The 18,235-nt window shown below is 38.3% G+C and overlaps 1 protein-coding gene across 3 annotated transcripts in view; it reads right to left on the bottom strand.

Moving 5' to 3' along the window:
- Positions 1-18,235, bottom strand: part of STAG1 (STAG1 cohesin complex component) — a gene marked incomplete at its 3' end in the record, with an annotated part of 343,778 nt that overhangs the window by 31,152 nt on the left and 294,391 nt on the right. For all 3 annotated transcript variants that reach the window (XM_080674892.1, XM_080674893.1, XM_080674891.1), the window contains exons 23-25: positions 9,060-9,152; positions 6,041-6,215; positions 4,417-4,556 (exon numbers count right to left, since the gene is read on the bottom strand). In XM_080674892.1, the coding sequence (XP_080531018.1) occupies positions 4,417-4,556; positions 6,041-6,215; positions 9,060-9,152 (408 nt within the window). The remainder of the gene's footprint in view (positions 1-4,416; positions 4,557-6,040; positions 6,216-9,059; positions 9,153-18,235) is intronic.

The raw sequence follows: 18,235 nt of genomic DNA, 5'->3' as shown, positions 1-18,235 counted from the left end.
GGTTTGGTGGTGATGAACTCGTTTAGCTTTTTCTTAATCTGTAAAGCTCTTTATCTGCCCTTCAATTCTGAATGATAGCTTTGCTGGGTAGAGTAATCTTGGTTGTAGGTTCTTGCTATACATCACATTGAAAGTTTCTTGCCACTCCCATCTGGCCTGCATAGTTTCTGTTGAGAAATCAGCTGACAGTCGTATGGGTGCTCCCTTGTAGGTAATTAACTGTTTTTTTCTTGCTGCTTTTAAGATTCTCTCTTTGTCTTTTGCTCTTGGCATTTTAATTATGATGTGTCTTGGTGTGGTCCTCTTTGGATTCCTTTTGTTTGGGGTTCTGTGCGCTTCCTGGACTTGTAAGTTTATTTCTTTCACCAGGTGGGGGAAGTTTTCAGTCATTATTTCTTCAAATAGGTTTTCAGTATCTTGCTCTCTCTCTTCTTCTGGCACCCCCATAATTCTGATGTTGGTACGCTTCAAGTTGTCCCAGAGTCTTCTTACATTATCTTCAACTTTTTGGATTTTTTTTTTTGCTTTTTGCTTTTTCGGTTGAGTGTTTTTTGCTTCTTTGTATTTCAATCCTTTGACTTGATTCTTGCGTTCCTCTAGTCTGTTGTTGGGTCTCTGTATAATATTTTTTATTTCAGTCAGTGTATGTTTAATTTCTAGTTGGTCCTTTTTCATATCTTTGAGGGTCTCGTTTTATTTATCGGCCTTTTCTAGGATATTCTTGAAAAGCCTTATAACCGTGGTTTTGAAATCTATATCCAGTCGTTTGTTTTCCTCCATTTCTTTCGTTTGTGATGTTTCTTTGACGTTGCATTTTCACAGCTTCCCTGAGTTGGTAGGGTAAATTTGTGTGCTAGGTTTCCTATGGCCCAGTGGGTCGGCCTCCCCAGTTAACCTGAGGTGGACACTCTTGGTGCACCCCTTTGTGGACTGTGTGTACAGCCTTGTTGTAATGAAGTCTTGATTGTTGTTGGTATCACTGGAAGGAACTGACCTCCAGGCCAGTTGGCTGTAAGGATCAGCTGTGTCTATGCTAGGAGAAGTTCGGTGCTGGAGACAGCCTTATAGGATTAGACTTGCCAAATTGCAATAGCCTCTGTGCTCAGCTTGGATGGGGTGGGATCTCAGGGCGGAGCAGACAGTCTTGGCTTCCTGTTAGCCTTGCCCTTGCGCCCACTCGTAGACCTCTGCCTTCCCTGGCTCCTGAGTCTCCGCCCGAGAGTCCAGACTCCCCCCACAAGAGCGTGGGTCCCCAGGGGCTCACCTGAAACTGGGGTTCAGTGCAGTCAGAACTGGGGCTCAGTGCAGTCAGGAGCCTCTGACTCCCTTCCACTAGGGAAAGCCTGTGGCAACCTCCGCTGCCTTTGTGCGCACTGGCACGCGCGCGCCTCCAGACCTCTGCCTTCCCCGGCTCCTGAGTCTCCGCCCGAGAGTCCAGACTCCCCCTGTAAGAGCGTGGGTCCCCAGAGGCTCGCCCGGAACTGGGGTTCAGTGCCGTCAGAACTGGGGTTCAGTGTGGTCGGGGGCTTCCTTCCCCCTTCCGCCAGAGAAAGTCAGCCAGGCTCTCAGCCGCCCTTCCTCTCTGCGCGCACAATGACCCTTTGCCGTACCTCCAATTCTCTGTGAGCTTTTCTCTTTCCTTCTAGTTGTAGAATTTTCACTCAGCCAGCTTTCCTGTGGTTCTGGATGGTGTCCGTTCTGTCTTTTAGTTGTAGTTTTGAAATTGTTGTGCGAGGCAGCAGTTTAGGTGCTTACCTATGCCGCCACCTTGGTTTCTCTGATCAAATCATGTCTTATTTAAATCTCTGGCTACCTGATTAGATCCTGATTTCTGGCACAAAAAGAACCCCCCAAAACAGTGTTTGTCACATTTCAGTTGTTGACAAAATATGATCAATTAGTTACTACGTCATAACTATAATTGGATTATACCTAAACATGGATAAAGACACAAGTGGATCAATGGTATACAATATTCTGATTATTGGAAAAGTAAAACAGTGTTTCTGACATGAGAATAAGGCCACCCACAACCACAAAAAGGTGTTGTCTCTTATCTGTGCCTGTCAGGCTATGTTATAAAGATTTCTGAGCACTGCTTTTTTAGAGGGTCAAGAGCAAAATGGAGCTTTTGGAAAGAAGAGCAGCCAGGAAGGTAAGTACCAACCAAAACTGTCATATGAAAAATTGATTAAAACACTTCAATATCTCTTTACTTCCCTATGGGAAAAACCCAAACTTCTCATACAGCATTATTAGGTCTAACATGTCACTTTCTTTTTTCAAAGTTTAATTTATTGATTTTTTTACAGAGAGGAAAGGGGAAGGAGAAAAAGAGAAAGGGGAGTTGAGGGAGGGAGGGAGGAACATCGATTTGTTGTTCCACTTCCTTATGCATTCATTGGTTGATTCTTGTATGTGCCCTGATGGGGAACTGAACCTTCAACCTTGGTGTAGGATGACATTCTTAACCAACTGAGCTACCCAGCGAGGCCTCTGTCACTTTTAAAAAATCTTATCTCTGCCCGTTTTCATAAGCAATCTATGTATAAAATTACTTGCATTTTCCCTAAACAATTCATATTACTCTGTGATGTTCATGAAGTTCAATCAGTCTACAAGTCCTCCCACTACCTCTTTGCTTGACTAATTTATGCTTAACTGTCTCAGACTAGTTCAGAAGTCACTTTTAAGCAGTTTTCATTAACCCTCATATTTTACTCTTTTTTTAAAATATATTTTTTATAATTTCAGAGAGGAAGGGAGAGGAAGCGAGTGATAAAAACATCTATGATGAGAGAGAATCATTATCAGCTGTCTCCTACACACCCCCTACTGGGGATCCAGCCCACAACTCAGACATGTGCACTGACCAGCAATCAAACCATGACCTCCTGGTCATAGGTTGACACCCAACCACTGAGCAATACCGGCCAGGTAATGCTCACATTTCTTAAGAGTTGGTTATCTGTTTTAAGGACGCCCTACATATACTTCTGTATAATGCAATTATTTAATTACTTGACTCTATCCAGCTTTAGACTGGAATTAAAGCAGAGATTAAAAAAAATCTTCGTAACTTTAGCATTGGCAAGCAACAGGGTACACAGTTGTCATACTTATAAAAATATCTGAAGAGATGTCATAAGGAAGAGACATTAGCTTTTTGCCATTTTGGACAAGAGAATATAAAGCCATCCTCCTGGCTGGGCAGCAAAGTTGGTTAGAGCATCGTCCCAATATACCAGGCTTTGGGGTTTGATCCCCAGTCAGATCACATACAAGGATCAACCAATGAATGCATGACAAGTGGAACAACAGATTGATGTTGCTCTCTCACTCTCTCTCTCTCTCTCCCCCCTAAAAATAAATAAAATATAAATATATAAAAGCCTAAGCAACCGAAAGACGAAATGACTGGTCGCTATGACGCACTCTGAACAACAGGGGGCAGATGCTCAATGCAGGAGCCACCCTCTGGTGGTCAGTATGCTCCCACAGCCAACCTCCCGTGGTCCCTCCCCCTGGCTGGCTGGCTCCAATCAGCCCCAATTGCCAGCCAAGCCGAGGGACCCCACCCATGCACGAGTTCGTGCACTGGGCCTCTAGTCCTATATAATAAAAGGCTAATATGCAAATAGACTGAATGGCGGAATGACCGGTCGCTATGACGTGCACTAACCACCAGGCAGCAGATGCTCAACGTAGGAGCTGTCCCCTGGGGGTCAGTGTGCTCCCACAGCGGGAGTGCCGCTCAACCAGAAGCCGGGCTCATGGCTGGCAAGCACAACAGCGGGAGCCTCTCCCGCCTCTGCAGCAGTTGGACATCCCCCGAGGGCTCCCAGACTGTGAGAGGGTGCAGGCCTGGCTGAGAGGCCCCCCAACTTGAGTGCACAAATTTTGTGCACCGGGCCTCTAGTAATAAAAATAATAAAAAGAGAATACATGGCCTTGGCGGCTCTATATGGAGCATGCCTGCACCGTTTCCCACCCTCATCCTCCAGGTGTGTTTTCCTTGCTTCTCTTTTTCTCCTAATCTCCAAGTGCCCTTTTCTTGCCTCTGTAACTTTTGTTTCCTGAGCCCATTTTTTTCTACAGCTCACTTCTACTTCTGTGGCTTTCTAAATAAACTTTTTATTTACAAAAAGAAAAAAAGAGAATATATGGCCTCATGAAAATAAAAACACATTCTTTCATATAAATGTGAAGAACTCTTACTTTACAGAATTGATATAATGGTATAGATAAAAAGTTTATACTTATATAAGAGACAAACTTTAAACATATAAGAAATCATCAATTATATATACATAAAAGCTGTGAATTTTGGCTTCTGTTACCATCCTTTCTTGCATTTTTAATTACAAACTTCTCTGCCAATTAGATGCAAAGAGAAAAAAGAATACAAAAATATACCTTCATGTAGTGTTTAAAGATGTCTGCAGCTGCATGCATGTCAACAATATCATAAATGATAAGTTTGCTGAAAGCAGCAAGTAGATTCCTTCTTTTATGTAAGGCCTCAATTTTATTTGCTTCATCTTCTTCATCACCCTCTAACCACAGAAAATAAATTAAGAACTTTATCCAAGGTAAAACAATGTAGAAAATCTCTATAATAAAAAACCAGCTTATATTACACCTTTACAAAAAGGTACAATTCAGTTTTAGATGGGATGAAATAATGTTATACTAATTATTTGAGGGTGCTATATTTAGTTAGACATTTATCATATATTTGCTAGGCACTGAGGTTCCTATCTTCTAGGAGACTGTCAGAGCAAAGACTAAGATAAGAGAACTACATGTAAAAATATTATTTTTTTCTGATATTTTCATCACAATATTGTTGTCTGTTTACTTTAAAATGTGGTCTTATTTCAATATTCCTTATTTGCTAATGTATTTCCACAGAGAAGAAATTTTTAAATCACAGGAAAAATTTTCTTTTAGAAAAATATATGGGGAATAATGGCAGTATATGGGGGAGTTAGTTTTCAATGCTTGTCCTAAACATGGTCTACAGTATCAGCTGAGAAATAAAATTTATTTTGCAAACCATATTATATACATATACATAAAAAAAGCCCTATCAAATGCTTTTAAAACAAGTAGTGTTTCTTATTTATTTATTTATTTATTTACGCACGTACTCAGGCCCTATATTTCTAATCCTAGGGAAACTTTCTCTACAAGGCTCAGATGATAACATTTACCACATTTTTTTGTTTCAGGCTCTGTACTGATCCTCTCATGTCTTAATCTGCCCTTATTTGGAGACAATGTTCATTCTTCCCATCTTTAGATTCATAAATAAAACAAAGAACCCCCAAAATAACCCCAAAAACTTCTCTTCAACTTCTTTCTCTTTCTACTAATTGGTCCAGCTGTGAAGCATCAATGCTTGGAGAAGTTGGAAATCTTTTTGCTTAAAACAAGTAGCAGGTAAATTTTATCTTTTGAGATTAATGTGGACTCTAAATAAAGACACTTTGTTTCACAGTTTAGTATATTCTAAAATGTTTTGTTAAAGAACATTCTAATAGCACCAAAATAGATCTGTGGATCAGATGTGCCATAGATCTTATTTTAGAGAACTTAAATTATCTTTTTCACAAATAACCTATATAATTTATTTACGATTGTTTACATTCCGTCTAATTTTGCTAATTATTCTGCAGGCTCTGCACAGTTTTGACTAGTGAGGTTCGATAAGTCTTTCGAAACTTAATATATGTTGTTCATTTAAGTACTATATGAGAAAGGAACTGATGTTTTCCCCTTCAGAAAAACCGTGAAACAAAATCTATCCCTCATATACATTATGCACGTGTGAAGTGAAAATGTATAGAATTATTCATTAGAGCAAAGCAAGGAGACTTCACTATGCATTTTTATTCATTTTGGTTTCTGAATTACACAAATGTATTATCATTTTTTAAAAAAAGAAATTCTAATATGTTTAAAAATTGAATTTTTTTTTCTCATATCTTTCAGGGCTGGTAAAACAAGATAGTGACAAGATGATGGCTACAAATACCCATGCTCTGGTTCTCCTCATCTTGGTCAATGAAAACGTGATCCATCACAAAACTGAGGAGTTCAGACTGAAGTCCAGTATCTGGATTAAATACCAAAGGCTGAAGGCCCTCTCTGCCACCTGTCATTAATTGGTGGCTAAAAATCATCAAAAGATCACAGAGTAACATGAAAGCCTGGAATGCAAAGGAAATTCATTAGTAAAATATTGCTATAATGACAAATCAATGTTAATAAAAATATACTAAATTAAATATAGTTCAATAATAGTATCATAATAGAAACTTTGGGTATTTAAATTCCAACTACTTAGTTTTAAGTTTCTAAACTTAATAAAACTAAACATTAGTCATATTTAAGATTCCTCCTTCCCCAAATATAATCTATTTCTTTTATTTGGTTATATTAACTCAAATACTGATTAAGAGATTTTTGACTTGAATGTAAAGATACAATGAGTTGAACTCAACTCTGGAAATACAAAATTGATACAATAAATTACGACAGTGGTTAGAAATCAATCATACACTGTTTAATCAAATAATAAGTATAAATCTTAAGACCAGTATAATTTCATAAATTACAATGCAGTACTATAAACCTGTAAGCTACTATTTTTCCCCTCACATTTTTTAATTAAAAATTTTTTTTAATGTTGGCATTATTGCAGGAGTCCTCCACATCCTTGCCTACCTCCACCCGCCCTGCCTACCCTTTCCTGAACTTCACCAAATTATTGTCCATGTCCATGGAGTATGCATATATGTTCTTTTAAAAATCTAATGTAGCCCTAGTGGTGTTGCTAAGTGGTTAGAGCATCAGCCTGTGCACAGAAGGGTCGTGGGTTTGATTTCCCGGACAAAGGCACGTACTTGGTTGCAGGTTTTGCCTCTCCCTTCACACCCCGCCCCCCTGCATTGGGATGCATGCCAGAGGCAATCAGTGGATGTGTCTCTCTCATATTTGTGTTTCTCTTCCTCTCTCTATCTCTCCCTCCCTCCCTTCCTTCCACTCTCTGAAAAGCAATGGGAAAAATATCCTCAGGCGAGGATTTAAAAAACAAAATCTAATGTAAAAAAACTCTAATATTAGGTAAAATTAAATTCAAGACCATTCACATAAAAACCAGTATCTCAAGTTTCCCAACAAATTTAATCATTTAAGGTAGGGGTGGGAACGTACAAGGCCCAGGAAATCACTTGGTCTGGCCCTGCCAAGGCATTAGGGGTGAGTTAATTAAATGTTTGACTAAATATTACAGGCTAATTTTTAAGTTGATAATTTTGAGTGGCCAATGAATGATGTTATAAATATCCAAATGGCCTTTGGCAGAAAAAAGGTCCTCCACCCCTGATTTAAGGGAACTTTCAATGCATTTCCCCAAGGAGAAATTATTATAGTTATGTTGCCAAATTTGCCCTATTTAATGGGTGGTATGAAATAAAACTGTCATCAGTTTATTGTAACTGAAAGGTTTTGTTGGTATCTGAGGGCTCTGATATTTAAAAAGCAATCTATTCAGCCCCCTCCAAAACTGATTTCTATGGCAAAATACAACTTTGGCACGTATTTGGAGATTGCCATATACTTTGCTAGAAACCTCCAGCAAGACACATGAAATTCATGCTCTGACTACACAACCATGAAATACATGAGCCTATTTAGAAAAAGCCACTTGGAAAGGGGAGCATAAAAAGAATCCAGACCTTTTGTTTTTTAACCAAGGCCATAGTTTCTGATATCACCAAATAGTGATGACATAAAAAACACTGAATTTTTTGGTTTAAATGTCCAGAGCTAGGTAATTTTAGATAGTACTGGTGGCAATCAGAGATTTCGAGAACAAGGTTTAGGGTAGATAATCTCTGTTCCCATTTTAAGTTAGATGCTGATAACCCAATAAAGAAAACCCACGATAACCTATTTACAAAATATATAGCAAATGATAAGTACTACTGTACACTTTAACTAGACTAGACTTTATTTCTAGCTCAACAACATAATAAAAACAGTATGGAAAAGGTACATTCTGTTTCATATTAAAGTATTTCCTAATAGAAAAACAGTAAAATAGCTGACAAAATCAATCCATGGAAATGGTATTGCCTTGGGCTCTACTTTGACCCTCTTTGGAATGCACCCCTTCCCAATAATGAGGAATATGGTGGACCAATAGCATATGCCTACCTGCATCTCTACTTCTATACCACCCTCCAGGTACAAGGACTCAGGGATTTCTTTCTTTAAATCCTCATCCAAAGATATTTTTCCACTGATTTTTAGAGAGTGGAAGAGAGAGGAAAAGACAGAGAGAAATATTGATGTGAGAGAAACACATCAATTGGTTGCCTCCTGCATGTGCCCCGACCAGGGTCCGGGCCAGGGAGGAGCCTGCAACTGAGGTACCTGCCCTTGACCAGAATCGAACCCAGGACCCTTCAGTCCACAGGCTGATGCTCTATCTACTGAGCCAAACCGGCTAGGGTGACTCAGAGATTCATTGCCTTAACAAATCTGATTCTGCTACCAGAGCCTGCACAGGATTCTTCTGCAGGCTCATTGCATTGCATCCCCAGTGCCCATACTCCTAGGTCCCAGGGTGGTCAAGGAGTAGCTGTTTGAGGGGGTGATGCTGATAAAGTTTGGACATGTGAGCTGTGTTCACATGCATGTATGAGAAGTTCTTCCTAGTGCGGGAAAAAGCTTGAAAGTGAGATGAGAAAAGAGAGGCTCATAGGCCAGCCCTCCCATGTTCTGGCATAGAATTCTTAGGAGTCAAGAATTCTAATTTGCACCCAGCCTTCTAGGTCAGCATACTTATCAAGGTAAAAAAGACATGTAACAGGTTTGTTAGATTGCTTTGTAACTTAAATATTTAGATATCTATAATCTTGTCCTAGGTCTCATTAATGTTAGGGAAAAACAAGCATGCTAAGAACTGCAATAAAAAATTACATCTTCTTACATGGTCTGTAATGCACTTGAGTTACTTTTATTGAGAGCTTTTAATAATTTCTTACCTGTTCCTTCACTGGAGTATTAACATTAGATAGGCACTGTTGGCAAACGGCCAAAAAGGATTTCACGGTTTTCCTCAATACCAACAAATCCTCCTGTAAAACACATTCAAATTTGCAAGCATGAATTACAGTATCCTAGAAAACGGATCCAAAGGAAATAATACATAGCAAAGAGCCAAATTGGCTTAATGTCAAAGAAAGTCATAAAGCCAAATCTATTGTTGGGAACCAACCATATAGTTATTTCCTAGTTTAGCGGTTGCCAACCGGTGGGCTGCGGACCACTGGTGGTCCGTGAGGTATGAAAGGTTGGCGACCGCTGTCCTAGTTATCCTAATAAAAAGGGGCAACAAAACTGATAAACCCAAACACTCAGTTCTAATTAGCTATGGAATGCTCAGTATGATTTTCTCCAACAAATTTTCCTTTATAAATATGCTTCACTTAAGCTGATATTAAAATTGTTAGTCATTCTCATAAACATACTAGCTGCAAGGCGAGGGAGCACAGCAGCACTCTAAAAAAATCAATTAAGCAACAAATGTGTACTGAGTTTCTCTTATATTCTCAGCATTCTGCAAAATGTTAAGGGAAGACAGATAACTTTAAGACAGTGCCCATGTCCTCAGAGTTAACTTCCTAGCAGAGAGTAAGTGTTTAAAATTTTTTTTATTAACTCTAACTATAGTAGAGAGAGATGAGCTAGAAGGACCTTCACAGGGGGATGGGCTTTAATCTAAGGTTGGGTGGGTGAACAAGATTTAATTCGATGGCCATGTAATATTTGATAGCAAACACTTGAAAAATATAAAAGGAAATTTAAATTTATTAAGTACCTATAATGTGTCAGACACTGGATTGAGGGCTTACTGCTACATAATTTAATATATCGATTAGAAGTAGTACTTATTATTAGCAAGGGTTTGACACCAGGACTGTCTCAGATCAGAGCTCATATTCTTCTCACTTAGTAATGAGCAAAATGCATTCAGATAATTTCCACAAAATCACTTCATGGAAATGGTATTGCCCTCAGCTCTACTTTGACTCTCTTTGGACTGCACCTCTTCCCATGAATGAGGAGTCTGTTGGACCAATGGCATATGCCCACTGTGTCGATATTTAAAATGGTAATGAAGATAATTAAGTGAAAAAGACAGATATAGAAATTACTTTTAAAAAGTACTCTATTGCCCTAACCGGTTTGGCTCAGTGGGTAGAACGTCGGCCTGCGGACTGAAAGGTCCCAGGTTCGATTCCGGTCAAGGGCATGTACCTTGGTTGTGGGCACATCCCCAGTGGGGGGTGTGCAGGAGGCAGCTGATCGATGTTTCTCTCTCATCGATGTTTCTAATTCTCTATCCCTCTCCCTTCCTCTCTGTAAAAAATCAATAAAATATATATATTTTTTAAAAAAGTACTCTATTAAACTAAAATTCTTTTAGCCTTTTGTACCAATGACAGTACTCAATGCTTTGTTGGACCTTTACATCCTAAATAATGATACTTATATACATGTTTCCTTTTGCTAACATGAGTGCAGTATTTGGAAGAAGGAGTAAGCTCACCTTGTGTAGAGTACTAAAAAAACTCACTGCCTTGCAAACCTTTAATGTTTCTTATAGATGAACATCCAATAATCAACCTCAACAGTACTTTACCTTCTTTAATTTCAAAGATAATACAATACATTAAGGGAAATTTATAATGCACAAGGGAACAGTCAGCTGAATTAGAATATGAGGAGTGCTATGTTGGAAACCCAGAGTAAAAAGTAGTCACTGAAGAGTTCCCAAAGAAGATAACATACAAGCTGAATTTTGAACAACTACTAAAAATTATCTAGCTATAGAAAAAGATGTTCCAGAAGGCACAGGATGTTCAGAAGCCTGGAGGTGCTTTTGAGAGACTGTTATTTATTGTAGCTGGGGCTTAAATAGGCAGTTGAGTGGCTAGAGAGAAAGCCAAAGAGAAAAACAGGATCCATTTCCATTTAAATGAAAGGCCATTAAAAACGCCATGTTAAATAATTTGGATATTAGTCTCATGGCAATGAAGAGCTACTGAAGGATTTTTATGAGTGCTAAAATTTTGTGTAAAAAAATCATTATAACCGGAACAGGAGAATAATGTGGAACACAGAGACTAGTTAATAGTAGATACAATCTTCTTTTGAGGGCTTATTATGTACCTAGTCCTGGGCCATAAATTTAAACCTCACCGTCACTCTATGAATTAAGTGGTAATACTACTATTTTGCAAATGAGAAAACTGAAGTTAAATCCAAACCATTTTAAGTGATAGATTAAGAGTTGAAACCTAGGATTACTCTGACACTGAAGTCCATGTTATTAATCATTATTCTATATTTCCTTACATATTAACAAAGGCCATAGGAGTAATCTAGAATGAGGGCCTAGAAATAAAATGTTGGCAGTAAAGATGTGAATAGCGTAGATGAAAAAAGGTGTTCTATGGAAAGTGACCTCACAGGGTGAACCAAATAACTCCTAACCGGTCAGGTCATGGTGGGTAGGCATGCCTTTGACATATAATTTCTTTAGTAAAGGTTAATCTTTGCTTCAAGCAAGCCATTGTTTCTGTGCATCTAGTTTAACACACCTTTGAAATGCCTCTTTTCAGACCACTCCTTCTAATATATGACCACACTTTCAGATCCCTCTTAAAGTGTGACTGAGATAGAGTATGTGGCGATATGGCCATAACCCAATAAGGGCTGCAAGAACTATCACGGAGATAGTAAGGCCTTAGGTTCCCTCCTTAATTTCAAATGCATAAAAGAAATAGCAAAACTGTTATTCTTTAAAGCACTTGAGATCTTGCTTTTCAGCAACTGTTGTCAGTTTTGACTTCAACTCCTATAAAAATTCTCTACGCCCTAGCTGGTTTGGCTCAGTGGATAGAGCATTGGCCTGAGGACTGAAGGGTCCCAAGTTCGATTCCAGTCAAGGGCACATGCCTGTGTTGCAGGCTCGATCCCCAGTGTGGAGTGTGCAGGAAGCAGCCAATCAATGATTCTCCATCACTGATGCTTCTATCTCTCTGTCTCTCCCTCTTCCCCTCTGAAATCAACAAAGTTATATTTAAAAAAAAATTCTCTACAAGTTTAGATGTTTCTTATGTCAACATGCTATTAAACTTTAATTTGTTTTTCTCCTGCAAAACTGTCTCATGTCAATTTGATTATTAGACCAGTCAGAAGAATCTTGAAGGGCAGAGGATGATTTTTCCTCCTCAACACTACTAACTGGCTATGTGACCTTAAAGAAATTACTTTGTATCTCAGAATTACAGATTTTTAAAATCTATACACAAGAAGGTTGATATATGTATAATCTGAGATTATATGATATTCTGTGATTCTGCTGAATTAACTCCTAGGTAACCAAATGAGACAAATTAAGTGCTAACTGGTAAACTTCCTAGTATTCAAAGGATGAATGTTCACTGTTCCATTGCTAGTACCTAGAATAGTGCTTGGTACATGGCAGGGGTTTGTATTTACTGAATGAAATGTAAGTACACAGATGATACCACAAACCCTACGAACAAATATATAATGTGTTCGTCTTACCAAAAAATAAATAGAGCTTAAAAATGATGCTAGGAGGTATTAATGTTCCTTTATTCTCTTAAAATTCCTGGTTAATGTGCAAAGAAGCAGCACAGGGAATCAGCTATATTTGAAGTTAGAGGCAAAAAGATTCCTTTAAAAGTCAATCATAAAAATATGGATTATGGAAAATGCTAAGGTAACAGTTGAATTTGAGAGATGATTACTTGCCAATTCACCTGAAGAGTTGTAAATGTAATAAGTAAGCAGTCTACCAATGACTAATCAGTAGTAATATTTTAAGAAACTGAAAATAGGAAGCAACCAAGGAAACAGAAGCTAGAGGCCTTCTTTAGCAGTAAAGTTTGGATACAACCTAAATATTATTTGAGTCCTCAAGAAAGTTAATGTAATTGAATTAGATTGTGTGGATAAAAAAAGGGGTCTCCAATAAATCTGATTGCAACTAACCTCACAAGGTGATCTGATTATAAATTCCTAACTGCATATCTTGGTAGGTATAAAAAAGCCCTATATATTGTTCTTGTGCACCTAGGCTAATACACCTTTGAAATGCCAGAGTAACCCTCTTTTGAGACCCCCAAAGTGTAACCATCCTCAAGGGAGCACATAATCTTGTTAACTATCCTTTAACCCAATCATAGAGATTCCACTCCCTTGCCCCCAGTTTTGCTTTATCCCACCTTTATGTAGTCTTTCTTAAATTCCCACCTTGATTCCAAATGTGTAAACAGAACCACAAAGCCGAAGTCCCCAGGTGCATTTAAAATTGTGTTTCCTGATGTGTCCTTAGTTTACACTCATAAAAATTCTCTACAGGGCCCTAGCTGGTTTGGTTTAGTGGATAGAGCATTGGCCTGCGGACTGAACAGTCCCGGTTTGATTTTAGTCAAGGGCACATGCCGGGGTTGCAGGCTCGATCCCCAGTAGGGGGCATGCAGGAGGCAGCCGATTAATGATTCTCATCACTGATGTTTCTATTTCTCTCTCCCTCTCCCTTCCTCTCTGAAATCAATAAAAATATATTTTAAAACATTCTCTACAGGTTTGGACCTTCTTACAATGACAATTCCATTGAGAGAAACACAAGTACCAATAGGTTTAGGTAAATATGTACAGATACTGAATATTTAACAGAGTTAGCTAATCTCATATGGTAAATCCCTTTGAACAGGTGGGAATTTAGGTTTCTTGTGGACTTTGGAATACTGCTTTTATCCACTCCATGATTTTTTACTTCATTGTGCTGAGATCTTACTATATTTTATTTGACTTAAATAGAATTATGATTGCCAAAACAGGGCCAGTTTTTTTTTTTTTTTTTAGATTGGTGTTTTCTCTTGCGCTCTTGATTCTTATTTTTCAAGGGGCATTAAAAATAAAGCTTACTCTATCAAACTTGTAATCCTAATACTAGAGTTTTAAAATGGCAAATCCTGAACCTCTTTAAAAATGTCGAGGCCATGGCTGGGTAGTTCAGTAGTTAAGAGTGTCATCCGGATGTGCCCAGGTTGTGGGTTCAATCCCTGGTCAGAGCACATACAAGAATCAACCAATGGCCCTGGCCGGGTGGCTCAGTTGGACATTGTCCCATACATCAAAAGGTTGCGGGTTTGAGCCCTACCTAGGTTGCAGGGTTTGTTCTCTGGTTGGGGTGCTTAGGGAGGCAACTGATCAATATTTCTTGCTCCCTTTCTCTCTCTACCTTTCCCTTCCCCTCTCTCTCAAATCAATGAACATGTCCACAGGCGAGAAAAAAAAAAATCAACCACTCAATGCATGAATAAGTGGAACAACAAATTGACGTTTCTCTCTCTCAAACCAATAAAAAACCAAAACAGATATTAAAGGTAAGACTGCCTCTTAAAAGCCACCTATTTCAATATGATGATACTAGTCAGTGAGAAAAGAGAATTTCATTCCTACACACACAAATATGTACAGATTTTAAATGGGTGATTCATTTTCATTTTGTATTACAATTTTGTGTGTCTAGAAGAAGACCAAATTTAGCAGTTTTTTTTTTGTTTGTTTGGTTTTTTTTGTCCACAGCTAGGAAGTACCATTAAGATAATCCTAGCCAGAAACTGAAGCCATGGAAAAACTAGTAGTAAATACATAAAAGTAGTTCAACATTATCTGACAAATACATATTTTTAGAATGGGCAGAAATAAAACAGAATAAAGTAGTAAAATAAGGAACTAAACCAGTTAAAGATCTCAGAATGTAAAAATATACATAGCGTGTTAAGAATGATCAATTTTCATAATAAAAAAAAGGGGCACAAAACTAACTTAGTTATCTAGAATAGGCAAATAGGGTTACTGACAAAGTGTGGTAAACAAGACCAAGGGGTTACCTTAGTAGGCCAGGGATTGGCAAACTTTTTGTGTAAAGGGTCAGCAGTAAATATTTTAGGTTTTGTAGGTTTTACAGTCTGTCACAATTACTTAACTCTGCCACTGTAGCATGAAAGCAGCTCTAAACAAGACATAAGTGGCCCTAGCTGGTTTGACTCAGTGGATAGAGCATCGGCCTGCAGACTGGAGGGTCCCAGGTTCAATTCCAGTCAAAGGCACATGCTCGAGTTGCGGGCTTGATCCCCAGTAGGGGGCGTGCAGAAGGTGGCCGATCAATGATTCTCATCATTGATGTTTCTATCTCTATCTCCCTCACTGAAATCAATAAAAATATAAAAAAAATAAAACAAAACATAAATGAATTAGCATGACTGTGTTCCATTAAAACTTTATTTAGGCCAGATTTGGCCCATAGACTGTAGTCTGTCCAGTCTATACTAGGCTATAAAGTTCTTCAAAGACATAAACTGTAGTGCAAGCATATCAAACTCGCAGCCCGCGAGGCATGCGGCACACCGGCCGTGAGTTTGACATGCTTGCTGTAGTGGATACTAAACCTAACAAGCTCATAGGAAGCCTGCATGGCGGGACTTACAAAACTGAGACCAAAAATAACCACATAGGATAGTCTGAATGTAAAAATTCCTAACTGAAAGCGGGTCATGGTGGGTAGTCACGTCCTAGGCCTGTAGCTTTCTTGACAAAGGCCAATCTTTACCTTAAGTGAGACTATCTTTTTGCATATAAGATAATATACCTTTGAAATGTCAGAGTAATCTTCTTTTCTAGACCTTTCAAGGCACAATTGCCTGGCACTAAAGCACAAGAATACAGAACCCCCTTATTGTTATCTTTTTATAAAAATATTTTTTTATTGATTTTAGAGAGGAAGGGGGAGGGAGAGAGAGATAGAAACATCAATGATGAGAGAATCATTGATCCGCTGCCTCCTGCACACTTACTACTGGGGATCAGGCCCGCAACACGGGAATGTGCCCTTGACCAGAATCGAACCCTGGGCCCTTCAGTCCGCAGGCTGATGCTCTAGCCACTGAGCAAAACTGGCCACGGCTCTCGTTATCTTGTTTCCAAAAACCATCTCTATGTGCTATAGAAGTTAATTAACTACCCTGTACCTACCAATATAAAAGTATATGTTTCTCTATTTTGACATTTTATCCAATCCCAGATATTTCCCCATTTTGCTTTCTCCTGCCCCCTTAATATACTACCAATGATTTCATGTAACCCTCTGTAAGTCTCCTCCTTTTATTCTAATGTATAAAACAAGCAGCAAAACTGTCATTTTTCTGGAGCATTTTTTCAATCCGTTGAGATTTTGCTTCCCGGTAATTCTTCTCAGATTGGCTCAAATAAACTCATAAAAATTCTCTACAGGTTTGGACGTTTCTTATGTCAAAAGTGTTCCATTTATCTGTACTTAGCACAATTACTGACACATAACAAGGCTCATTAAATTATTTTTCAGCTCAACTAAGTCAGTATCCATACTAAAAATGATAAAAACAGATGGAACTAAATTCTTTCATTGGGGACACAACAGTGACCAAGAGACAAGAAGCCTTTCCATTGTAGTAGGATAGACCCTATGCAATACCTTTCAAATTGCTTTCTTATATGAGTAACTGCTATTAGCTTCTCTTTCTGGGGGTACGGGGGGTAGGGAGAGTGTGCTACTTTCGTGAACACACAATAAAATAACTATTGAATATTTAACCCCAAATGTAATACCTAGTTTTCAGTGTTGTTGTTGTTCTTGACTATTTGAATCTCCACCTGCTGACTCCTGTCATTGTCTCAAAGGCTAATCCACTCACTTATGATTCAGGAACCCTTAAGCTGCCTACTGTAGTTCCAAAACATCTTCTGATTTCTCTTTCCTGTAGTGTACAAAGATGAAGAAAGATAAAGGAGGAATCAGAGGGACAGGGGAAAAGCAGTAACTGTTAGAATCAAAGTGAGAGAACTGAATTCCCAAATTATTCCAATGTACACATGGAGGACAAAATCTATGCTGTTGTATCCCAAACGTACACTAGCTCCTGAGCATGTTTACATAGTCCTGTAGTCTTACATGATAATAGTTCATTTAGTATCAATTCTTGTTTTTGGTACAAGGGAAGATTAGACTAGGACCACAATTTAACTCCATCAGAACAACAGCTATTGTTTATTGAAACACTTCTTTCTTTTTTGTTAATCCTCACCTGAAGATATTTTCCCCATTGATTTTCTTTTAGAGAGTGGGAGGGAAGGGGGTAGAAAGGGAGGCGAGAGAGAGAAAAAGAGAGAGAGAGAAAGAAAGAAACATTAATATGAGAGAGACACATTAATTGGTTGCCTCCTGCACATGTCCAACTAGGGTGGGGATTGAACCTGCAACCCAAGTACTTGCCCCTTACTGGGAATCAAACCTCCGACCCTTTGGTGTGTGGGCCGACACTCTAACCACTGAGCACACCAGCCAGGGCCGTGAAACACTTCTTTCAATTTAATCTTCCCAACAAGCCCATCTAGCAGTGAATATCACACATAAGGAAAATAAAGTTCAATGGCGAAGTAACTTGCTTATCTTTATCACCGGTGGTAAGAAATGGAGCCAAAATTCAAACTTGGATTTAATTTTGAAGACCATGTTCCAACACAAAAAAATGCTGGAAATACACACTATTTATAAATTGAGTCAGCAATAAGAAGTCACTTAACAAATACCTAGTAATTATGCATAGAATGGCCACTGAAGGAAAAACATTTCTAAAAAAACCTACTTAGGAAGGAAAATGCATTTCTATATCACTCAGGGGATATTAAGTAGGATAAGACAACTATATCTTTTCTATTCAAATAAATGGCCTGACAGGAAAGTAAACTTCTTTTACCATTAATTTTGGCAGAGAAAATATCCAATACCTGTACAAGAAAGAAAGAAGTGTTATGTTTTATTTAAATTGTTAATGTTGCTTTAGACCTCTGATAAGCTCAGTTAAAACACATTATTACTTATTATTACTTTATAATAATTGTCATTTAGGACAAATCTTTTCAGTTCTGGCTCATTACTGAGATTATGAGGTATTAAATATCTTAAGGCATCTGCGTATTTATAAAAGGTGCTTTCAAAGCCTGTGTCCCTGTGTAAGTAAAAACAGCATCCAAAATTAAAACAACAACAAAAAACAACCACCAGCATACAAAAAAG

Source organism: Plecotus auritus, assembly GCF_963455305.1.
Source record: "Plecotus auritus genome assembly, chromosome: 6".
Lineage (NCBI taxonomy): Eukaryota > Metazoa > Chordata > Mammalia > Chiroptera > Vespertilionidae > Plecotus > Plecotus auritus.
The sequence above is the reverse complement of the archived record's forward strand: the minus strand, read 5'-3'. Positions and strand labels throughout refer to the sequence as shown.